The sequence below is a fragment of the Haemorhous mexicanus genome, chromosome 2, assembly GCF_027477595.1.
Source record: "Haemorhous mexicanus isolate bHaeMex1 chromosome 2, bHaeMex1.pri, whole genome shotgun sequence".
In the NCBI taxonomy this organism is placed as follows: Eukaryota; Metazoa; Chordata; class Aves; order Passeriformes; family Fringillidae; genus Haemorhous; species Haemorhous mexicanus.
The window spans coordinates 121,906,650-121,931,172 of NC_082342.1; the positions used below are offsets into that span (position 1 = coordinate 121,906,650).

The 24,523-nt window shown below is 50.1% G+C and overlaps 1 protein-coding gene across 5 annotated transcripts in view; it reads left to right on the plus strand.

Annotated features, from left to right (window-relative positions):
- The window catches only part of ITSN1 (intersectin 1), a 113,238-nt gene that overhangs the window by 68,441 nt on the left and 20,274 nt on the right, over nucleotides 1-24,523 (plus strand). For 4 of the 5 annotated variants that reach the window (XM_059840197.1, XM_059840198.1, XM_059840199.1 and 1 more), the window contains 9 exons: nucleotides 3,937-4,181; nucleotides 5,465-5,624; nucleotides 7,027-7,232; nucleotides 7,992-8,074; nucleotides 10,482-10,648; nucleotides 14,466-14,511; nucleotides 16,418-16,539; nucleotides 19,515-19,629; nucleotides 22,236-22,427. In XM_059840197.1, the coding sequence (XP_059696180.1) occupies nucleotides 3,937-4,181; nucleotides 5,465-5,624; nucleotides 7,027-7,232; nucleotides 7,992-8,074; nucleotides 10,482-10,648; nucleotides 14,466-14,511; nucleotides 16,418-16,539; nucleotides 19,515-19,629; nucleotides 22,236-22,427 (1,336 nt within the window). Of the gene's footprint in view, nucleotides 1-3,936; nucleotides 4,182-5,464; nucleotides 5,625-7,026; nucleotides 7,233-7,991; nucleotides 8,075-10,481; nucleotides 10,649-14,465; nucleotides 14,512-16,417; nucleotides 16,540-19,514; nucleotides 19,630-22,235; nucleotides 22,428-22,687; nucleotides 24,196-24,523 lie in introns of those variants that run through there. The other variant, XM_059840201.1, reaches the window with a different exon arrangement.

A 24,523-nucleotide genomic window follows, 5' to 3' on the forward strand; every position in this document is an offset into this window, starting at 1 on the left:
TAGGGGGTGGCCTGGATTTACAGGGCATTCTGTGGGCAAGAGTGATCACTGTTAGGGAGACTTGCTGGGAAAATAACAATTTTCCCAAAAGTTGTGATTTTAAGAAGCATTTTGCACATTTTTAAATAGAGATTTGCAGATAAAATAACATTTTTCCTCAAAACATATGGTTCTAGGCAGTTCTGCACATATTTATCCCTGTTCTTGCAGGGAAAATAACATTTTCCCTGAAGTGTGTGATTCTAAGGAGCACTGAAATCATTTTTAAAGAGAGATTTGCAGGGAAATAACATTTTCCCCCAGCATCTGTGATTCTAAGGATCACCACACATGTTTCAAACAGAGACTCTGAGACCATCTCAGTCTTGTTGTCTGTTGCTTATGGACTCAGTGTTAACCCCTTCAGCCCCAGCAGGGTCTCTCCTCTCTGTTGCCTTTGTTGAAGTGGTTTTGGCCAGAGTCACAGCAGGTTCCTGGGGGCTCTGCTGCCCTGCAGGGAGGTTGAAGGGCTGCTCTGAGCAGTGCTCAGTGCTGAGCTGTGCTCTAACCATGCCTTGCTTTGCATCCCTGCTTCCCCTGGAGGTGAGAAGGGAGTGGGTAAGTGCTGCCAGGGGGCTCCTCAGGGGCTCCACTGACCCCACCAGAGCTGCTTCCCCTGCCCTTCCTCAGCTTTGAGCCCACCAGGGGTCAAATGAGCACAGCCCAGTGTTAATTTGACCCCTGGTTTGTGTTAACAAACCCTCATCAAAAGTACTTCAGACACCCTGGAGCAGGGTGGGCTTTTGATGCTGCCTTTGGCTCCTCCCTCAGCCCTCCCTGGGTTCTTCCTGTGCTTCCAAAGGTGCCCGTGGTGCCTTTCCCTGTAGAACAGCAATTTGCAGGCTCAGGGTTGAGGGGAGGCTGCCTGGTGGCATCAGTGCAGCTGCACTCCAGCTGGGAGCTCCCTGTGCCACCAGATCCCTGCTCCTTGGATAGCTGTCCTCCCACAGATGGAGATCTCCCACATGGAACTCAAATCCTGACCCATTCTGGAGCTGGCACGAGGTGCCACCAGAGCCCAGGGCTGGATCCCAGGGCTGGGCTGGGATCCCTGGCTTGGGATTCCTGGGCTGGGATTCCTGGGCTGGGATCCCTGGGCTGGGATCCCTGGGCTGGGATTCTTGGGCTGGGATTCCTGGGCTGGGATTCTTGGGCTGGGATTCCTGGGCTGGGATTCCTGGGCTGGGATTCCTGGCTTGGGATCCCTGGGCTGGGATCCCTGGGCTTGGGATTCCTGGGCTTGGGATTCCTGGGCTTGGGATTCCTGGGCTTGGGATTCCTGGGCTTGGGATTCCTGGCTTGGGATCCCTGGACTGGGATTCTTGGCTTGGGATTCCTGGCTTGGGATTCCTGGGCTGGGATTCCTGGGCTGGGATTCCTGGGCTGGGATTCCTGGGCTGGGATTCCTGGGCTGGGATTCCTGGGCTGGGATTCCTGGCTTGGGATTCCTGGGCTGGGATTCCTGGGCTGGGATTCCTGGCTTGGGATCCCTGGGCTGGGATTCCTGGGCTTGGGATTCCTGGGCTTGGGATTCCAGGGCTGGGATTCCTGGCTTGGGATTCCTGGGCTTGGGATTCCTGGGCTTGGGATTCCTGGGCTTGGGATTCCTGGCTTGGGATTCCTGGGCTGGGATCCCAGGGCTGGGATCCCATGGCTGGGATCGCTGGGCTGGGATTCCTGGGTTGGGATTCCTGGGTTGGAATCCTGTGCTGGGAATCCTGGGCCGGGATCTGATCCTGGGCAGGGATCCTGGGCTGGGATCTGATCCTGCCTGGAATCTTGGCTGGAATGGGGCTGCAGAGCTCCTTCTGTCACAGGAGCTGGGCCTTTCCCAGAGCCTGGGAATGATCTTTCCAAGGGGGTCAACCCAGCCCTGAGCCCTGGCTGAGGGCACCAGGGAGGAGGAGGATTTACCCAGGAAGGAAAAGGCTTTGCCAGTCTGGAGAGGGCTCTGCTCTGTCTGACTGCTGGGAAAAGCCTGGGGCACCCTGGATCTGTGCCATGGATTCCACAATTGCTCTGGCTTTTTAATTCTCTTGTCCTTTCAGTGTACTTTAAATTTCTTCCACTGTAAGTTGAGATTGATTTTAATCCTGGCTATGGCTCAACCAAGTTTTTGTGTGGGAACAGATATTCTTCCCTGAAAAGTCTGCAATGAATTCTAATGACAGTTTCTCATCAGTTTTCTTAGTTATTGATTGTTGGAGTTGGATTCAATCTTCTTTGTGATCCACAGAATTAAGTATTGTCAGCTGTGGCTCTGAAGTACAGTTGAATAAATAAAAACAACTTCCCACACACTGTAATTCACTATTCAGGTGTGCATTTAAAGTCTGGTTGTATTTTGGAAAAAGAAAATCTGTGATTGTTGTGGGATTTGTGGGTGGTAGGTATAAAAATTAAAGGAAATTGAAACAAAATAGCTTAAAAAAAATCAAAGGAATTTATTTAAAATTTCAGCACAGTACTGCCAAACCAGATGTGACTTGTATTTTAGATGAAGAAGAAACCAGAGCTGATATGAATTAGGAAGTTTAAATTATCCTTCAAAGTGCCTTTTCATGAGTGTGCATAGAGAGCTTAATTGGGTTGAATAAACAGAGATCTGTATCCTCCCAGGCAGTTTCAGAATTACTGCAGCTTCCAGTCCTCTCCTGCAGAGCCATGAGCTGCCTGGCTCTGAAACCTTTATTTGGTTTTGTTTTTCCTTAGCCTGAAGGATCCCAGAGGCTTCTCTAAGCCTGTGGCTCACCTCAAAGAGCATCTCCACAGGCCAGATTTGCCTTTGCAGTGCTGCTTGCTCCCTCTGGGTGCTGATTGCAGCTCCTGGGGTGATGGTCTCTGGGAGGGTTATTCAGCCCCTCGGTGCTTTATCCCTTTTCCCAGACCCACCCTCAGCTGTGCCCTCCCCTCTCCCATCCTGCTGCTTTCCCATCTCTGCTGCAGTGGAAGTTTTGCTCTGCACTGCAGGAGAAGCACATGGAACCAGTCAAGCACCAAGTGCCTTCACTGCTGGGGCTGAGAGAGAGGAGGGGACCCAAACCCCGCAGGAATGGGGGATGGCTTTGCACCGGGAGGGGGAGGGGGGATGCAAATCCCAGTGGGAGGCACAGAGTCAGCAAATGGCCCGAGGCAAAGGAATTTGGCAGCAACTCCTCTGAGGAGCCCTGGGATCCTTCCCTGCCCTGGGCTGAACCCTCAGCTGGGGTCAAGAAAGGGATTGGGATGGAGATTGTGCCTGTCCTCAGGTGATTTCCCTCCTGCAGAGCTGCCCCAGCCCTGGAGGAGCTGGAGCTGCTGCAGAGAGCCCAGAGGAGGCTCCAGGATGGGCAGAGGGCTGGAGCAGCTCTGCTGGGAGGAAAGGCTGGCACAGCTGGCATTGCTCACCTGCACAGGAGAAGCTTTGGGCTGAGCTCAGGGTGGCCTTGCAGGGCCTGAAGGAGCCCCAGGAAAGCTGGAGAGAGACAATTCCCAGGGGATGCAGGGACAGCACCCAGGGAATGGCTCCCAGTGCCAGAGGGCAGGGCTGGGTGGGATCTTGGCAATGAGGAATTGTTCCCTGGCAGGGTGGGCAGGGGCTGGGATGGAATTGCCAGAGCAGCTGGGGCTGCCCCTGGATCCCTGGCAGTGCCCAAGGCCAGGCTGGACACTGGGGCTGGAGCAGCCTGGCACAGTGGGAGGTGTCCCTGCCATGGCAGGGGTGGAGCAGGACAGGTTTGACCTGACCCCAACCATTCCATGGTTCAGTGATTTCAGTATGGAAAGAAAAGGGAAGAAAATTGTCAAGCCCTCTTGCATTGCAGTCAGTTCATTGCTGCAGAGGAGATGTGGGTTTTTTCAGTAGAATTCCCATTTGCAGGATGTGTTTGTTAACTCTCTGACTTCCTGTGTCTGCAGGTGGATGAAAGCCAGACTGGAGAGCCAGGGTGGCTTGGTGGAGAACTGAAGGGGAAGACTGGATGGTTCCCTGCAAACTATGCAGAGAAGATCCCAGACAGTGAAGTTCCAGCCTCTGCCAAGCCCGTGGCCGAGCCCTCTGCTGCTCCCAAAGTGTCTGTGCAGGAAAGCTCCACATCCCTGGCAGCCCCTGCCCCTGCAGAGGCTCCTGCAGCAGCCAACAACTGGGCAGACTTCAGCTCCACGTAGGTCTGGGGGTGCTCAGCCCCTCAGTGCCCGGGGTCCTTGGGGACTGGCACTGAGCACAGGGCCAGAGTGCAACCTAAAATCACCTCTGGGGAGTGAAGGGTGCTTTCTGTTGGAGTCAGTGCAAGTTGCAGCCCTGTGGGGCTTGGGGCTGCTCCCATCACCCCTGCCTGGGCACAGCATGAGCAGGAGACATCCCCATGGGAGGGTGTGGAGTGGGGGAAATCCCAAGGGGTTCACATCCCTTGGAATCACAGAATCCAGGACTGGTTTGGGCTGGGAGGGACCTCACAGCCCACCCAGTGCCACCCCTGCCATGGCAGGGACACCTCCCACTGTGCCAGGCTGCTCCAGCCCCAGTGTCCAGCCTGGCCTTGGGCACTGCCAGGGATCCAGGGGCAGCCCCAGCTTCTCTGGGTACCCTGGGCCATGGCCTGCCCACCCTGCCAGGGAACAATTCCCTCCTCATCTCCCACTGAAATTTCAGTGGGAACCCATTCCCCCTTGCCCTGCCACTCCTCTGCTAATGAACAATCCCTGTCCAGCTCTCCTGGAGCCCCTTCAGACGCTGCCACCTCCTAAATCCCTTTCTCCTACATTAGTTTCCACCAAGCCTCAGTGAAGGTTTCAAACCTTCTTATTGTTACCTATGATATTCTAATGGCAGAGGTGACATGGAAAGGTGATTTAATTCCTGGTCACAGCATTTGTAAAACTGGTGGGATTGGAACACGTGCCATCCTAACACGGCTGGGGCTGCCCCTGGATCCCTGGCAGTGCCCAAGGCCAGGCTGGACACTGGGGCTGGAGCAGTCTGGCACAGTGGGAGGTGTCCCTGCCATGGCAGGGTGGCACTGGGTGGGCTCTGAGGTCCAAGCCCAAACCATTCCATGATTCTGTGTCTAAAGGAAAGGATGTGAGAGGTCAGTGATGTGCAGGGGGGAAGATTTCAAACCAGTTTTGGAAAGAATGATTATTTTCATTTCTCTTTCCACTGTGGGTAATGCAGCCTGCACTGCTTGAACTTCTGTTTTTAGGGACACAGCTAAGAATTGGGATAAAAACCTGTCCTTCAGTGGCAAGGACAAGGAGCTCAGTGGGGGTTGCCTTGGAAGGTGAAGTTTTGGCTAACCAGTGTTCAGTTCACCTGGAGTTAAGGTGCTGGATATCACGGAAAAGAAATTCCTGTAGAACCCTGAAAGATTTGTTCTGTGAGAATTTTTTTTTGTTCCTACAGTTCAAAACAGTAGGAATCACATCATTCTTTTCTCTTTCTTTGCAGCTGGCCAACGAGCAGCAGTGAGAAGGCAGAGAGTGATAACTGGGATGCCTGGGCAGCTCAGCCCTCGCTGACTGTGCCCAGCGCGGGGCAGCTGCGGCAGCGCTCGGCCTTCACCCCGGCCACGGTCAGCGGCTCCTCCCCGTCCCCTGTGCTGGGCCAGGTGAGCTCCTGGCCTCACCACTGCTCTGAGCTGGGGCAGAGTGGGCTCTTCAAGTGCTCTTGAAATCCAACTGATCATCAGTTTGCCTCTGGAATAGTTTAGAATTATGATTGTTAGAGTAACAGTTTATGTGTGCCGTGTATAGAGAAGGAATATATCCCAAAAGATATGAAAATATCCAATAGAAATATTGGGAAAAGTACAAACTACAAAAGGCTTGGAGAGCAAAGTGGGAACCTTGCCTGTGCATGAAAGCACTCAGCTGACAGGACACAGTGAGCACCTCCAGGAGGGGTGATAAGGAGAGTCCCTCCTGCAGAGCTGCCCCAGCCCTGGCCCAGCCCTGGAGGAGCTGGAGCTGCTGCAGAGCCCAGAGGAGGCTCCAGGATGGGCAGAGGGCTGGAGCAGCTCTGCTGGGAGGAAAGGCTGGCACAGCTGGGGGTGCTCACCTGCAGAGAAGGCTCCAGGGAGAGCTCAGAGCCCCTGCCAGGGCCTGAAGGGGCTCCAGGAGAGCTGCAGAGGGACTGGGGACAAGGATGGAGGGACAGGAGCCAGGGAATGGCTCCCAGTGCCAGAGGGCAGGGCTGGGTGGGATCTTGGCAATGAGGAATTGTTCCCTGGCAGGGTGGGCAGGCCCTGGCCCAGGGTGCCCAGAGCAGCTGGGGCTGCCCCTGGATCCCTGGCAGTGCCCAAGGCCAGGCTGGACACTGGGGCTGGAGCAGCCTGGCACAGTGGGAGGTGTCCCTGCCATGGCAGAGGTGGCTCTGGGTGGGCTCTGAGGTCTCTCCCAACCCAGGCCATTCCATGGATCTTTGATCCATTGGTAACATCTGGGGCAGGATTTAACACAAAGCATCTGTTTGCTGGTCTGGGATGGCTCTTTTAGGTTTTGGTGTTGCAGGGTTGGGTCACTTCCTTGGGGCTTTCTTCACTCCCATGACAGCCTCCACTCCCAAGTGACAAAGCTTCCCAGCTGGATTCTGTCCCTCTCTTCAGGCATTTCCTTTTCCTCAGTGGAACAACAAACTGTTCTTGGGAGCTCATGTGTTCTGGGAAGTGCTAAATATCTGCCTCAGAGCAAAAAGAAATTGCAATGTGCCATGAATAAAGTGCAGCAAAGCATCACTTTCCATAGAGTGGCCTGCAAGTCCTGCCAAAGCAGCTTCACAAGGGTTTATTGCATGTGTGTCTTAAATGAAAGTAATTAATTTAATCTTGCATTGCATTGATGATGTGTAAACAGAAATGCAGGACTGTAAACATTTCTGGAATTGCTTTGCAAGTTTAACTGATGCTTTAGTTGAGAGATTTGTTGCTGTCTAAGCAGCCTGAGGATATAATTCCTTAAGCAGCTTTCTTGCTGAAGGTGGAGCATGACTGACTCCTGCTTTCCTTTCTGAAGGGTGAAAAAGTGGAGGGGCTTCAGGCCCAGGCTCTGTATCCCTGGAGAGCAAAGAAGGACAACCACCTGAACTTCAACAAGAACGACGTGATCACCGTGCTGGAGCAGCAGGACATGTGGTGGTTTGGGGAGGTGCAGGGCCAGAAGGGCTGGTTCCCCAAATCCTATGTCAAGCTCATCTCAGGCCCCATTAGGAAATCCACAAGGTATTTTGTTTGCTTTTCCTGTCCTTCACTTCTGTGCTGGGGTAGAAGGGAATGGGAAGAGCTGCACGAATGAATTTTAGAGTTCTACCCTGTAAGAGGGACCCTGGTTTTATCTGGAGGGTTTTGACTTCCAATCCTGAAAATTTAAGAAATTTTCAATTTCTTAACTGAGAAATTAAGAAAATAATTAGCAATAAGAAAATAAGAATTTGAGAAATAAGAAAACTGACCTCAATAAGAATAATAAGAAAACTGACCTCAGTTCTCCTTGGGTCTTGCCTCACCAACAAAAGATTAATTGACCTTCTTAATTTTATGTGACTTGCAACTGAAAATGAGTGTATTGGACTTTCTGAGTACAGCTGTGTAAGTCAGAGCTCCTCTCTGCCCAAAATTAAAAGGAATTCCTCAAATCTTAATCACTTCTCATTATTCTTGGAGGATTAAACATTTAAAATCCCATTTTTTGTATTTTGAAGGCATCATTAGCATTAGGAATAGAAATGAGAATGATTTTAGATCATTTTTTTCCTGAGGAAAAAGAGGAGATGCAGAAAGTTCTGTATTTAAGGCAGTTGTTCAAATGTGACCGTGGCTGACCACTGGATTCAAACTTTGTTTTGCACATTTATTTTGCACTCTCTGCTTTTAAAACCCAGGGAGTTGCTTGGGGGTGCACGTGCATTTTATATTTGAAATACAATAATAATTTTTCTGAAGAGATTGAATTTCTTCAATAACCATTATTTTTTTCTAAAGCATGGATTCTGGTTCCTCAGAAAGTCCTGCTAGTCTGAAAAGAGTAGCATCCCCAGCAGCCAAGGCAGCAGTGGCAGGGGAAGGTGAGTCCTGGCTGCCCTGGCAGCTCTTGCTCTGCACTGAACACAAGAACTCTGCTCTTTTGGCCAAAATCAGGAGCCAGATGGGGCTCTTCAAGTGGTGCTAAAATCCAACTGCTCATCAGTTTGCCTCCAGATTAATTAGAATTATTATTATTAGAGTAACAGGTTTTGTATGTTGGATACAAAACATACAAAATATGTTTGTGTGTATAGAGAAGGAATAATTTCACATATCACAAAAGATGTGAAAATATGCAATAGAAATAGTGGGGAAAGTACCAACTACAAAAGATATTGAAATATCCAATAGAAAGATTGGGAAGAGTACCAACTACAAGAGATATTAAAATATCCAATGGAATATTAGGAAAAGTACCAACTACAAGAGATATTAAAATATCCAGTGGAAATATTGGGAAAAGTACCAACTACAAGAGATATTAAAATATCCAATAGAAATACTGGGAAAAGTACCAACTACAAGAGATATTAAAATATCCAATAGAAATACTGGGAAAAGTACCAACTACAAGAGATATTAAAATATCCAATAGAAATACTGGGAAAAGTACCAACTACAAGAGATATTAAAATATCCAATAGAAATACTGGGAAAAGTACCAACTACAAGAGATATTAAAATATCCAATAGAAATACTGGGAAAAGTACCAACTACAAGAGATATTAAAATATCCAGTGGAAATATTGGGAAAAGTACCAACTACAAGAGATATTAAAATATCCAATAGAAATATTAGGAAAAGTACCAACTACAAAAGATATTAAAATATCCAATAGAAAGATTGAAAAAAGTACCAACTACAAGAGATATTAAAATATCCAATAGAAATAGTGGGAAAAGTACCAACTACAAAAGATATTAAAATATCCAATAGAAAGATTGGGAAAAGTACCAACTACAAGAGATATTAAAATATCCAATAGAAATATTGGGAAAAGTACAAACTACAAAAGATATTAAAATATCCAATAGAAAGATTGAAAAAAGTACAAACTACAAAAGATATTAAAATATCCAATGGAAAGATTGGGAAAAGTACCAACTACAAGAGATATTAAAATATCCAATAGAAAGATTGGGAAAAGTACAAAGTACATAAGATATGAAAATATCTTTTGTAGTTTGTACTTTTTCCAATATTTCTATTTTTTTGCCTTTATTTTGGTAACATTTTCTGATCTAGAATGGGTTTTCACAGAGGTCCAAAAAAGCACATCTGTCCGTGGTGTCAGGATCTGGTAAACATTTGCATTTCCCCCAAAGCTCATTCCCAGTGTTTCTTTAGAGCTCTTAATGGAGGCAGTGACAGTCACTGGGGAGTCCTGGGATCCTCGTGGTCAGCTCCATTTCCAAGCTGGAGCCTGGGGCACAGACTCAGAATTCAGAGATCTTTTCCTGAAGGGTTTTAAAGGGGAATTCCTGGCTGGTGTCACCCTTCAGCTGGAGGGGAATGTCCCCACCTGAGCTGCCTTAACTCTTCATCCCCTGCAGTGCAGAGGCAGCTGCAGTTAATTAACTCACAGGCAGAGATCAATTAACCCGATGTAGGTTCCAGGTGAACATCTGTGTGTGTCCCTGCAGCACACCTGGAGGTTCTAACTGCACTTGCAGGTTCAGTTTTAGGCACATTTACACTGAATTTGTGTCTGGCCTGAGCACCACAGAAACTAAAAGGAGGGAGCAGCAGAGAAATCTGTTATTTCAAAGTACAGCTGCCCTGCTCAGTGGTTATTCCATGGAATCCCAGCTGCTCTGGGTTGGAAGGGACCTGAATTAAGGAGCACCTTGTTCTGGTGTTTGAGGAGAGGGAATTGGGGGCATGCAGAGTCTTGTCCCAGGTGGGATACCTCAGGTGTTGTGTTTGTATTAAAAAGAAACACAGCTTTTGTTTAACACTTCAAAAAAGCTGTGGTTTTGAGAGACAATAAAGCAGGGATGGAACATCTTCTGTTGAGAGGGCTGCAGAAAAGCTCATGTGCAGAGGGTGATTTTTAAGGTGGGTGCACTTTGCATCCCAAACTCTGAAAATCCCACTCATCAGCACAAACCAGAAACCACTGGGAAACATGCTTAATAGCTAAATGAATGATTTATGTCCATTTAAATTATTAAAATGTACATAAAATATGTACATAAATATATATATATGTGCATAAAATTAAAATAGCAAATTATATACAAACCCCCTGAGGCAGCTTTTTGATAGATCCTATTCAGTTCTGATAGATACAATTTTATTCATTAAATATTGATGTTCTATGACCAATAAATAAAAATTTTCCTCCTGCCCAGCCCTGACATTACTGAGGTTTGGCAGGGGATCCCTGGGGGAGTTTTCCAGTTGATATTTCTTTCTTTCTTTCTGCTGCATTTCCCTTTTGCAGAGTACATTGCCATGTACACCTACGAGAGCTCGGAGCAGGGGGACCTCACTTTCCAACAAGGTGACCTGATCCTGGTGACAAAGAAAGATGGTGACTGGTGGACGGGAACGCTGGGTGATAAATCAGGAGTTTTCCCATCTAATTATGTGAGACTCAAAGATTCTGAGGTAGAGAAATGTTTTCTTTGGGGTTGTAGTGCTAGCTGCAGGGCAGGGCAGGGTAGGGGAAATAAAAATGTATTGCAGATTTGCTGTCTGAGACTGGAAAAACCAGTTACAAATACAACTGTACAAACAATATACAACATATATTAACAGAAATGCAAACATATCTATACAATATATATATAACACCATATATACAACTATACTGAGCAATTACAATAACAACTAGAGCTGCATTTTACAAATTAATATTATAAATAACTTGGGGGATCATCCATGAAAATAATGCAACCATCAGTAGTGCACTTGGCAGTATTTTAGACACTGATCAGAACAGCCATGGCTGTTTTATTGTCCTGGTAAGTTTTTAATGCCTGAGCTGTATCTTACTGACATTATTTAAACAAAAAAACCAACAAAATCTACACAGTAATATTTCAGTCTATTACATGTTTTCCCTATCATTTCTTGCCATCAAGAACAAATTTACAAATTTTGCACCAAAACTTTGCTAACTGCTATGTTTATTTGTCAGATTTTGACTGAATAGTAGAGGTTCTGTTTCATCTCTTTTTATCTTGAAATAATTCCATAGAACACATCCTTCTTGAGGGGTTTTTTGGGTTTTTTTTTTTTTTGCTTTCATTTTAGGCATTTTAAAGAGAGATGTTCTCTCATTTATATGGCTTGAGAGGAAAATTTATCTCCCAGTAGGAATTTGTTTAGATTCAGAGTTGGGTAAACTGGTCTCTTGATGAGAAAAATTCTGGTTTATATCTCTGGAATAACGGGGGGTTAAAGATAAATGAATAAAAATCAGTGGATTTGGGGGGATCTGGATGGTAATGCACAAAACTCAGTGGAAGACTGCAGCACAGAGCCTGGGCAGAGTCACTCCTTAGAGCCATTCCTGCTGCTGGAAAGCCAGAGGATAAAAGCTGCAGTCAAATCTCAGCTGTAGGAAGCCTTTCAAGAGGAAATTTCTGCAGTGTCAGGAAATTCCAACAGCCTCCTGTGGGCCAGGATTAAAGCCCTTGCACTGGTGCTGTTTGGTGCTGCAGTCCTTGCAGAGGTGGGGCCAATCCCTGTGCAGAGCTCAGGTGTGCAGCTCTGAGTCCCTTCTGTCACAGAGCTCACTGTGGGGTTCCTGTCACCCCAGCCTGCCTGGGGCTGCCCCAGCTCGGTGCTCCTCACCCAGAGCTGCTCCAGGTGCCCTTTGTGCTGCTGAAAACCCCACCTTCAGCTCAAATCTGGGTGAGAGAGGGAGGGAAAAGCCCAGAGCTGGTGGAGCCCCTGCTCTGGGATGTTGTTTCCATGCCAGGGTCCCTGAGCCTGCAGGACACTGATCTGCCTCCAGGTGGGGAGCTGGGTTTTGCTCTCCAGCCTGCTCCCAGAGGCAGTTTTTGCAGAGCATTTCAGAGTCCTGGCTCTCTGAAATCTCACCCTCTCACACTCAGATGTGCTGCTGTGCTTGGACAGCTGCCTGGGCTGGGAAATGTTCTGAAAAGAGGAATAATTTCATGAGTTCTGCACTATTGACAGAACCAAAGAAAAGCAGGGGTGATCTTTCAGCAGCAAGGGCAGAGTTTCTAGAAATGACTCAAAATCTCAATGGTTTCTACAGCAGAAGAATTTTTTAAACTTGTTCTTCTGTGCCCATTCACCTCAGGGTGCTAAAACAAACCATTCCCTGTTCCTTCAAGCTTCAGTTTATTGAAAAAGTGGGAAAGTCTTTGTTCTTCAGAGGAACAATGGCCCATTCTGAGGCTGTTCCTTAGGGGGAGGATGGACTCAGGGGTTTGTTCTGGACACTGCTGAGAATTCCCTCTGTGGGGATGGCTTGGAAACACAACAATTTCAAGACATGTGCATAAAGCTTTGCATAGGGCTTCAGAAAATAATCCCTGAATGGATCAAGTTGGGCTTGGAAGGGTCCTGCTGTACAGCACAACTGGCAAGTCCTCGCTGGGGATTGTTAAATTGTCAGAGCAGGTTCTGCTCTGCTGGCTCAGGAGGCTTCATCACTTGTCACAAAGTGCCCTCAGAGTTCAGGAGGGTCCCAGGAGTGCAGGGACAGGCTCTGTCCTCAGTGCTGTGTTTTCTCTCAGCTGAAGGAATAGGAAATGCTTCTCCCTCTCCTGAGTGGGCCAGAAATGGGGACCATCCTAAATGTGTTATTGATGAGTGTAATTATTCCTTGAGCTGCTGTGGGACTTTTCCATGTGTTCCTTCTGCTTTTGCACTGAGGATTCAGAGAATCCTCAAAGACAGTTGGGACTCAGTGTGGTCAGGGTGGTTCTGGAGTTTCTAGTTGAAAATCACCTCTCTGTTTCCCAGCAGTGCCCCAGCCTTGGTGTGTCCATGTGCCTCTCTCCAGCAGCACGGGTGCTGACCAGGGCATGGCTGGGAGGAGAGGCTTCTCTGGAGGTCCAGGCACTTGTTCTTTTCTGAGGAGAGCAGAGGGTGTTCCTGTGCCAGAAGCATTCCCCAGAGCAGGAGGAGTTGCTGGCATCCCCTGGCAGTGCTTTGGTTCACTCCTCTGGGGGTCCCAGGGCCATCTCCCCCTGTCCCAGAGCTCCTGGTGCTTCAGCAGCACCAGCCCCACTCTGGGGCTGTTCAACTGCTCCCCTCACCTGCACGTGGGCTGGGGACAGGGCTGAGCCTGCCTTTGGAAGGACACCACAATTCCTGCCCCTGATCCCCTGGGGACTCCTCTGGGGATCTGGGGACAACCAGAGTGCAGGGAGGAGAGGAAGATCTGCTGCTCCTGTGGGTGGAACTGGAATAATGAGTGTCAGGAAAGGAGCTCTGAGCCAGCCAGGCAAGCTGAAGATCCTGCCAATCCATTTTATAGGTGACATTTTGTAGCCAACACAGGGCTTTGGGGGCCCTTTTCTCTCAGCCACTGAGCTGTTCTTCAGTTACTCCTCAGTTTCATTCCTGCCAGAATCCCCAAGTTTTCACAACCTCAGCTGACAGGGAGAATGTGGAAGAGGAAATTCCTTTTCCACACAGGAGTTAGGATTCTGTGGGGGCCTTTAGGTGCTTTGATGTTGGCTCCAAGTCTGTGAGGAGGATCCTGAAGGTGAAGTTGAGGGAGGTGGAAGTGTTGAAGGCAAGGGGACTCTTATGGCTCCCCAACATTCCTGGCCACAGTCCAGTTTAGATTTAAGTTGCTGTTACCCACCTCAGACCTCTTTCTGCAGGACAGAAAACTGTCAGTGGCCTGGGAGGAAACTGCAGGAATTATTTAGGGGGCAGGAGCTGGACTGATGTCAGGTTTTGCTGGATTTCTTGTGGCTGTTCTTGGGCTTTGCTTCCCAATCCCTTGGGTGCAGGTGTTCATCCCTCACCTCACCCTGTCTGGGTGCAGGCACTTGCTCAGGAATATTTGTAATCCTGCAATTTGGAGGGATGGAAACTTGTGGTGTTGTTCCAGCTCACCTCCACAGAATTCCCATTCTGTAGATACATGGATCTGCAGTCACAAATGGGATCTCCTTTGGGATTACAAATGGGATCTCCTTTGGGATTGCACGTGGGATCTCCTTTGGGATTACAAATGGGATCTATTTTGATATTTGCAGCCTGTGAAAGGGACTAAAAGTCTGTCCTTCTGCATTAACAAACCATCCACTTCATGCTTGGTATTTATTCCCAGGTGTTTATTGCCATCTAAAATATGAAGGATTTCTGTAAGAACAGAATTTCCTGTGAGTTTTTGACTCACAGGCTTGTTGAGTGAAGCTTTGTCAATCATTTTCATGTACTAGAGAAGGAAACCTGAGTGCTAAACTTGCCTCTTGTTCTCCATTTCAAGGCTCCAGGAGCAGCTGGGAAAACAGGAAGCTTAGGGAAGAAACCTGGTGAGTCAAATACTGTGGCAGCACCTTCTCTCTGTTCTTAAGTGTTCAATTCAATGGCAACAAAACCTTTTCCATGAAAATAGAGTGTTTGCTCTTGGTCATCTTGGAGTGGTTTGCACTGATGAAAACCATTATAAAAGAACTGGAATAAATGCAGTTAATAAATAATGTAAATTAATAAAAGAATTCATCCTCTAACCATTCTAGTGTGTCAATCACTAAATAAAATGTAGCTAGAGAGTAAAAATCTGCTTGCTCGGAAGTGGATGTGAACTTCCTGCTGGATTGCTGAGCAGAGCAGTGGGAGCCATTCCCCCTTGTCCCCAGCCCCTCTCCAGGTTTCTTAGCTGTGGAAGCAGAAGACAGGAGGAGGAATTTCTCATGAGATACAGCAGGTGTGGCAGGAGAGGGGGAGGGTTAAACAGAGACAAACCAGGAGCAGAGTCAGTGCTGGGTGAGGGCAAACAGGGAGGAGCTGGGCTGGGAACAGCTCTGCTGCTGGGCAGGGCAGGGCTGGGTGGGACCTTGGCAATGAGGAATTGTCCCCTGGCAGGGTGGGCAGGGCCTGGCCCAGGGTGCCCAGAGCAGCTGGGGCTGCCCCTGGATCCCTGGCAGTGCCCAAGGCCAGGCTGGACACTGGGGCTGGAGCAGCCTGGCACAGTGGGAGGTGTCCCTGCCATGGCAGGGGTGGCACTGGGGGGGCTCTGAGGTCCCTCCAGCCCAGCCCAGGCCATTCCATGGCTGTGTGTGCTGACCCCAGATCCAGTTTAAAGCCCCTTTGTCCCTCCAGGCCTCTCCATCCCCTGCCTGGCTCCCCTGTCCCTGCCCTCCTGAGGGAGGTTCTGCTGTTCTGACTCCTGTGTTCTCTGCAGGGCCCTTGGATTGCTCCTCATCCTCCTCATGCTGCTCATTTGTGTCTCAAATGCTTCTCTGATCATTTTTAATGTTCCTACTGGTCTTTTCCTTCTAAATCTCACATCAATCCTTTCATCATTTCACCATTTCCATGCTGGGCTTCAACCCTCTTTGTGTCTGCCCTCCACCAAAGCCTCCCTTGTTCCCAGCCTCCCAGGGCTGTGGGTTCCTGCAGCTGCCCTGGGAATGAATCCCTGAGGGCTGTGCCTGTCCTGGGTCCCTCAGGAAGCTCCAGCAGCCCCAGCCCCACTCTGGGTGTGTTAAATGTGTCCCCCTGAGCCTGCACGTGGCCTGGGGACAGGGCTGAGCCTGGCTTTGGGAGGACACCAGAATTCTGCAGCTCCACTTGGGTCCAAAGCTGGCTTACCTGTGGGGACCAGAATTGTTCCACCAGCACTGTGGGGCAGAGGAAGCTCCAGCACAGCTTGGGGTAATTCCCTGGAACTGTCAGCTCCCAGCTCCTCTGGGTGCCCTCGTGCTGGAGGGGACCAGACAAAGCACCTGGTCTGGGAGAGCCTCCAGGGAACAGAGATTTCCAGGGAAATCCTCTCTGCTGCATTGGAAAACTCCTTTTGGGGCCAGGTGGTGGGAAATTCTCTGCCAGCCTTGATTTGCACCTCTTGGTGCAACTTCATTATTTTGTCTTTGGTGTGTCTCCTCTCCTCAGGGAGCTAAATGCAAAGATGGATTTACTGGAAAACATTGGATTTTGAGAGTGTACAGTTCCTATTATTTTTATTGTTATTATTATTAGTCTCTATTTCAAACATTTTTGATCTCCTACACAGAGCTGCTGCACCTCTGTTTATTACCTGTTTGTTCCTGTAGTGCTCTGAACCTCTCATTTCTTTTACAGCTACCATGGAAATACATAAATCCATAACAGTTTTATGGAAAGGAATAACACAGTCTTATAGCAGAATTAATGTTGGATAAAATGTGCTCAGATTTTTTTCAAATTAACCTTTTCTTTCCTCCTCTGCTTCAACAGAAATTGCCCAAGTTATTGCCTCTTACACAGCCACAGGCCCAGAACAGCTGACTCTTGCTCCTGGCCAGTTGATTCTCATCAGAAAGAAGAATCCAGGTGGCTGGTGGGAAGGAGAGCTCCAAGTTAGTTCCTTTTTTTTTTCCTAGTAAAATCCCATTTAAAAAAAAAAATGGTTTTTAGTAGTTCAGAATGCTGAATGTGTTGATGAGAAATAAACCTGACAACGTTCTGCAGTGCAGCAGGTGCCAATAGAACCCCAAAACCCCTTCCAGGAGCACCCACCCCTGCCATGCCTGGCTTGGGGGGCAGGAGAGCAGCAGGAGCTCAGCAGGGAGGGCTCAGGGCTGCATGGGGCCCTCCCAGGTGGTTTTGGAGCAGAACTTGACAATCTGGTCCCCCTGAAGGAAGCTCTGTTTGCTTTGGGTTTTAGCAGGAAATTTGAGGTGGAACAATGCCATGGATTTATCTGTGCAGTGCAGATTTCAGACTAATGCAGTTCTTTTTAACCCTTTGTACCTGCCCTTTTTGCCTTCCCTGGTGATATTTTTTTCATCTTTTGTGGAGAAATCCCCTTCCAGGGTTCCTTTGGGGTTTTCTCTCACTTACCTTGGTGCTGTTGGTAACTTTTAGCTTTGAAGAGTCTCCATTAAATGTATTTTAAGACAGAAAAGAAACTTCTCTGGGGAAGAGCTGCCACAGTTACCACTGAGCAGCTGCTGGGAGGCTTTGAAACAATTCAGTTTTGGTTGTGTAAATACTCAGATGTAATTTAGATGCTGTAATGTCTTACATGTTTCTTTACAATTGGGTTTTATTTTGTTAGCAATCCCTGACTGTTCTTTTTATTCTTCTGCTCCACACTTGGGGGTCAGAGTGAAGGGAAAATAAGGCAAATGTTTTTAGCATTAAGCATTTAAGTATTAATGCAGTGTTCAAAAATATCTTAAATTATCTAGATAGACCTTAGATCAAGTGTTTTCTTTTTCAGTAAAGATTTAGACAGGGAAGAAAGTAGTTAAAGAATAGTAAATCCTTTAGATTTCTTTTTTCCCACCAAAATTAACAATCTGTTTTTCAGAGGCAAAATTCTCCTTGCCCAAAATGGCAACCTTATTCTAACACAAAGAGAATAAACAGTTAAAATCATTCTTGAGATAGAGTTAGAAGCTGGGATTCAAAGTTCTGGGAGAACCTTTCTTACTGCAAGGAATTTTTATGGATTTGATTTGCAATGGATGTTGGATTTGGGGAGACAACAGGATGAGGTTTCCTGCTTTGGTAACACAAGGCATTGGAAAGCTTGGATCTGTCTCTTTAAAAGAAAAGAGGAAATTTGGATTCTTAATCTGTTTCAAGTGTCACAATCTGGGATCTATTTTAATGTAACAGGTGTAATAATGAACAGGTGTTTAATTAGAAATACTAATAACATTCTATCTTATCTTTATGACATTCAGCTAGGGGCACAGAGCAGCTGAGTTTTCCTTCCCCTGGGAGGAAAACTCCCCTCTGGGCTGGGCAGTTCTGAACCCTGGAGCTGTCCATCCCTTGCTGGGCAGTTCTGATCCCTGACCCCATCCCCTGCTGGGCAGTTCTGAGCCCCTGAGCCTGTCCATGCCATGCTAGGCAGTTCTGAACCCTGGAGCTGTCCATCCCTTGCTGGGCAGTTCTGAGCTCTGACCCCAGGCCCTGCTGAGCAGTTCTGAGCCCTGGAGCTGTCCATGCCCTACTGGGGAGTTCTGAGCCCTGGAGCTGTCCATGCCCTGCTGAGCAGTTCTGAGCCCTGGAGCTGTCCATGCCCTACTGGGCAGTTCTGAGCTCTGAGTCCATCCCCTCCTGGGGAGTTCTGAGCTCTGACCCCAGGCCCTGCTGGGCAGTTCTGAGCCCTGGAGCTGTCCATGCCCTGCTGAGCAGTTCTGAGCCCCTGGAGCTGTCCATGCCCTGCTGAGCAGTTCTGAGCCCTGGAGCTGTCCATGCCCTGCTGAGCAGTTCTGAGCCCTGGAGCTGTCCATGCCCTGCTGAGCAGTTCTGAGCCCTGGAGTTGTCCATGCCCTGCTGAGCAGTTCTGAGCCCTGGAGCTGTCCATGCCCTGCTGAGCAGTTCTGAGCCCTGGAGCTGTCCATGCCCTGCTGAGCAGTTCTGAGCCCTGGAGCTGTCCATCCCCTGCTGGGCAGTTCTGAGCCCTGGAGCTGTCCATGCCCTGCTGAGCAGTTCTGAGCCCTGGAGCTGTCCATCCCCTGCTGGGCAGTTCTGAGCCCTGGAGCTGTCCATGCCCTGCTGAGCAGTTCTGTCCCCTGGAGCTGTCCATGCCCTGCTGAGCAGTTCTGAGCCCCTGGAGCTGTCCATGCCCTGCTGGGCAGTTCTGAGCCCTGGAGCTGTCCATGCCCTGCTGGGCAGTTCTGAGCTCTGAGTCCATCCCCTGCTGAGCAGTTCTGAGCCCTGGAGCTGTCCATCCCCTGCTGGGCAGTTCTGAGCCCTGGAGCTGTCCATGCCCTGCTGGGCAGTTCTGAGCCCTGGAGCTGTCCATGCCCTGCTGGGCAGTTCTGAGCCCCTGGAGCTGTCCATGCCCTGCTGAGCAGTTCTGAGCCCTGGAGCTGTCCATGCCCTGCTGGGCAGTTCTGAGCTCTGAGTCCATCCCCTGCTGAGCAGTTCTGAGCCCTGGAGCTGTCCATCCCCTGCTGGGCAGTTCTGAGCCCTGGAGCTGTCCATCCCCTGCTGAGCAGTTCTGAGCTCTGAGCCCATCCCCTGCTGGGCAGTTCTGAGCCCTGGAGCTGTCCATGCCCTGCTGGGCAGTTCTGAGCTCTGAGCCCATCCCCTGCTGAGCAGTTCTGAGCCCTGGAGCTGTCCATGCCCTGCTGAGCAGTTCTGAACCCTGGACCTGTCCATGCCCTGCTGAGCAGTTCTGAGCCCTGGAGCTGTCCATGCCCTGCTGAGCAGTTCTGAGCCCTGGAGCTGTCCATGCCCTGCTGAGCAGTTCTGAGCTCTGAGCCCATCCCCTGCTGGGCAGTTCTGAGCCCCTGGAGCTGTCCATGCCCTGCTGAGCAGTTCTGAGCCCCTGGAGCTGTCCATGCCCTGCTGAGCAGTTCTGTCTCCGCAGGCGCGCGGCAAGAAGCGCCAGATCGGTTGGTTCCCGGCCAACTACGTCAAACTGCTGAGCCCTGGCACCAGCAAGAGCACCCCCACCGAGCTGCCCAGGCCTGCAGCACCCTCAGGTGAGCCCTCCCTGCCCCTGGCACCCCTGCCCTGCCTGCTGTGCCTGTGCTGGGCCTTCAGCTGGGAGGGGTGCGGTGCTCCAGAGTCTCTGGGGTGTTCCTGCATCCCCCAAAGCAGCCCATCCCATCCCTGAGTGTGGGACAGGAGTTCTGGGGTGTTCCTGCATCCCCCAAAGCAGCCCAGCCCTGCCCTGAGTGTGGGACAGGAGCTCTGGGGTGTTCCTGCATCCCCCAAAGCAGCCCAGCCCATCCCTGAGTGTGGGACAGGAGCTCTGGGGTGTTCCTGCATCCCCCAAAGCAGCCCAGCCCATCCCTGAGTGTGGGACAGGAGCTCTGGGGTGTTCCTGCATCCCCCAAAGCAGCCCAGCCCTGCCCTGAGTGTGGGACAGGAGCTCTGGGGTGTTCCTGCATCCCCCAAACCAGCCCAGCCCTGCCCTGAGTGTGGGACAGGAGCTCTGGGGTGTTCCTGCATCCCCCAATCCAGCCCATCCCTGCCCTGAGTGTGGGACAGGAGCTCTGGGATGTGTCTCCATCCCCAGCCCATCCCTGTCCTGAGTGTGGGACAGGAGCTCTGGGTTCTGGGATGTGTCTCCATCCCCAGAGCAGCCCCTCCCTGCCCTGAGTGCAGCAGGAGCTGCAGAGGCTCAGGAGGATCCAGGGCTGCACCTGAGGCTTCTCTCCTGCAGAACCCCCTGGTCTGAGGTGACCTGGGACAAACCCCCATGGGGAGGGACCTTTCCTGTGCACTGCAGGCTGGGGAAGGGACACAGGAGGCACAGAACAGGAACATTCCCCCAGAATCCCAGCCTGGCTGGGCTGGAAGGGCCTTCCCAGAGCCCATTCCGTGGTGCTGTGTCTGTGGCACTGCTGCTGCCTGGCCCCTCTGGTGGTTGTTACAAAGATCCAGCAAATGCCTCTCTAAAGCCTCATGGAATTCAGGTTTGGAATGGCAACTCAGCATTGAGACACAGCCTTTTACAAGGAAATAGGATGAGATTTTTTTATGTATTTTTGGAATTGTTTCAGGTTTGACAGTCTGGGACTTTTCCTGCATGCTAAATTTTACAGAACAAAATTTTAGCACTTTTTGCAGAACATCAAAATCTTAATTAAAAAAAAAAAAGGAAAAGCTGTTTGGCAAATAGAAATAAGTTGCTGGCTTGGTACAAGGGCAAAAATAAAAGCAAATTTTAGGATTAATCCACTGGAGAGAACCTGCCAGCAAAGCTCATTAATGGAAGTCTGATGTCTGGTGGGAAAAGCAGAAGCCCTGTGGCCTGGCAAAGAGAAAACAGCAGAGAAATAGAGGGGATTATTTATTTAACTAAACAGTCCTGCTGCTTCAGAGAATTCAGGGAGCTGCTTTGTCAGAAGTGAGCAGGACCAGCTGTATTCTGGGACTGGATGAGTTCCACTGCAAGGGAATAGAAAATCCCTGCTGGAACCAGTCCTGGGTGCCAGCAGAGCAGCCTGGATGGCCTGGGATGCTTTTGTCCAGTTCTGTTCACTTTCTCTTATATTTTCCAAGATTTTTTTTTTTGTTCTGAAAACCTCACAGGGACAACAAAGGCACCACCATTGGCTTTGTTTTGGATTATGCAGCTTCCAATAGTGGAAGTTCCAGTGTGTCCCAGATTTTCCTGTCCACTGACCAGTCCTGGTGGGGGGTTCCAGGCGAGGTTGGAGCACCCTGAGGCAGTGAAAGATGTCCCTGTCCATGGCAGGGGTGGCACTAGACAGGCTTTAAGGTCCCTTCCAACCCAAGCACTGCTGGGATTCCATGAAACTCTTCAGGATTTTTAAACCCCTGGAGTTTGGGGGGGCTGAGCTGAGCCCCGGGATGGGCTCTGGTCACTCAGATGAGGGTCCTGGATGCTTGAGTGTGTCCAGAGGGGACAGCAGGGCTGGAGAGGGGCTGGGAACACAAACCCTGAGAGGGAGCCCTGAGGGAGCTGGGGGTGCTCAGCCTGCAGAAAAGGAGACCCAGGGGTGCCCCCATCCCTCTCACAGCTCCTGAAAGGTGCCTGTGCTCAGCTGGGGCTGGGCTCTGTCTCCAGCAGCACTGACACAGCCAGAGCACACAGCCTGGAGCTGCACCCAGGGAAATGCAGGTTGGAGAGCAGGGAAAAGGTTTTTCCAGCAAGGGGGAGAAAGTTCTGGCCTGGCTGCCCGGGGAGGTGGTGGAGTCCCCATCCCTGGGTGTGTTTGACAAAGCCTGGAGGTGGCACTGGGTGCCAGGGCTCAGCTGGGCTGTTGGGGCTGGGCTGGACTCGATGGGCTTGGAGGTCTCTTCCAACCCAGGGATTGTGGGAATTCTGGGAATTCTGTGGAGCTGTCCCAAGCCATGGGCAATGTCCAGAGGTGACCTCTGCATGTGGGCAAGGCCAGGCTGGAGATCAGGAAAGGTTCTTCCCCAGAGGGTGCTGGCACTGCCCAGGCTGCCCAGGGAATGGGCACGGCCCCGAGGCTGCCAGAGCTCCAGGAGCCTTTGGCCAGCGCTGCCAGGGATGCCCAGGCTGGGCTTGGTGGGGTCAGGGCAGGGCAGGGGTGGGTCAGGGGTGCTCTGGGGTGGCTGCAGCCCCAGGTGAGCCCTGTCCCCCCCGCAGTGTGCCAGGTGATCGGCATGTACGACTACAGCGCGCAGAACGACGACGAGCTGGCCTTCAGCAAGGGCCAGATCATCACCGTGCTCAGCAGGGAGGACCCCGACTGGTGGAAGGGGGAGGTCAACGGCCACGTGGGGCTCTTCCCGTCCAACTACGTGAAGCTGACCACGGACACGGACCCGAGCCAGCAGTGTGAGTGTCCCTGAGTGTCCCCGAGTGTCCCTTGTGTCCCAGCCACATGCAGCATTGCCGGGCCCCGCCGCCCCCGGGCCCCCGGGCTCTTTGAAGACCTTCTGTCCCCGCTGTGTTTGGTTGGTTTCGTTCCCATTCCCCCAGCACGTCCCCCCTCCCATCATTTTTGCTCCATGCCTTGCCACGCCTGCCTCATTTCCCCAGCTTGAATTTGCTCATTGTTTTGTTTTGCTTATGTGTTGTTTTCCTCCTTTTTCTAGGAATCATATGTTGTCCATCCCCCACTCAGGCTTGAAAGTCCTCAAAGAGACCCACTATCCCATAGCAGTGCCCAGAGGGATGATGGGAGATGCAGCCTTGATCATGTGGCTTCCAGCATGATCATCTACTGCCTTCTGAGTCAAGAACACACTGCACAGCAGTTTTACCTCATTTGACATTTAGTTGCATGGAATCGCAATGGTTGAGTTAATTACAGACAAAATTAAACTGATTCAAAACAAAAAAAAAACAAAACAAAAACACTCACAAGCAAAAAAAAAATAAAAATCAGAGGATAGTGGGTCCTTTTGTGGCTTTCAGAGTTACCAAACTAATTTTTCCACCTTTGCACAGGTGCTTTTGGTAGTTTTAAAAATTATTTTTTAAAGATATATTCTAGCCTTTTAAAGGAAAAGTATAAATTTAATTTCTTCATTGCAATTTTTGTTTGTGCAAAAAGACCCACTATCAAGGAATGCTGCATGTGCTATTAAAATTGTTCCAAATGTCCATGAATTGGAGACTTTATGTATCTTTCTTTTTTATTGTTCACTTGTCCAGTGTTGTCAATGTGTCTTTTTTTTATTATTTTCATTTTCTTTTTTTTATTTTTTTGTTTTAATTACAAAAGAAGAGAAGGAGTTAAAATCAGTTTAAGGAAGTTTAAATGTGCCCAGTTCCAGGTATTTCGTTGTAGTCACTGTACTGTTTGTAACAGGTGTTGTTGTTGAGTGTGTAACCCATTGTGGGGAGGGGAGCTGCCCTCCCCCCGTGCCAGAGGCAAACCTGGAGTGATGTTTTACCCAGCTCTGTTCATCTGATTTTGCACGTTACTTGTAGCTGCAAGCAGTGAGCAAAGAGCCCGGGGTGTGTGTGTCCCTCGGTTGGTCACAGTCCCGGGTCAGAGGTGGGCGCAGCGTTCCCTGCCGGGGCTGCGGCAGTGCCAGCTCCCCCTGGGGCTGCTCAGCGGAGCTCTCTGTGAGCAGCACCTCCCGAACGAGTCCTTCTCCTGACAAGAACGAATGTATAGAGCTATCTCCCTGCAATCCATTGCCAATGTTTACATTTTTATCGAGACTGTGCGACTGACACAGCCGAGTCAGAGGTGGAGCTCTGGGTGGAGCTGGAGCTGTGCCGCAGCCCAGCGCTGCCCGTGGCGTTAGCCCCGGCTCCGTGCAGGTGCTGGCAGTGCCCTCTCCCAACGCCTCGAGCGCAGCAGAGCCCTGCTACTAACGATTTACCACGGGCTGACGTCCTGGTGTCTGTGTCCCCCTGTCCCCGAGCCCCTGCTGGCAGCCTGGAGCACTCCCAGCCCAGCTCCCTGCTCCCGACCCGTCCTGCAAAGGTGCAAAGGACAAGTGAAGCTCCTTACTCAGTTGCACTTCAGTATTTCATCACTATGAATGTAAATTATATAAATATATAAAAACCTGCAGCTTTAACAACTGTAATCCAGCCTTTCCAATTAGTTCCATGTATAGAGAATTAAATCCTTCGTACAAAAGAGGCCGACAGTGTTTGTTGTTGTCTCGTTGCTGGGTCACACCAAGCTCGCCCCGAGGGCTTTGGCAGCAGCACTGGAGCCCTTTGCCCCTCCAGGGACACCTGCCTGGCTTCTTGGAACCCCCCCAGGGACACCTGCCTGGCTTCTTGGAACCCCCCCAGGGACACCTGCCTGGCTTCTTGGAACCCCCCAGGGACACCTGCCTGGCTTCTTGGAACCCCCCCAGGGACACCTGCCTGGCTTCTTGGAACCCCCCCAGGGACACCTGCCTGGCTTCTTGGAACATGATCTCCCTGTAATTGCTCAGAGCCATCGTTGCTCCCTGCAGCCT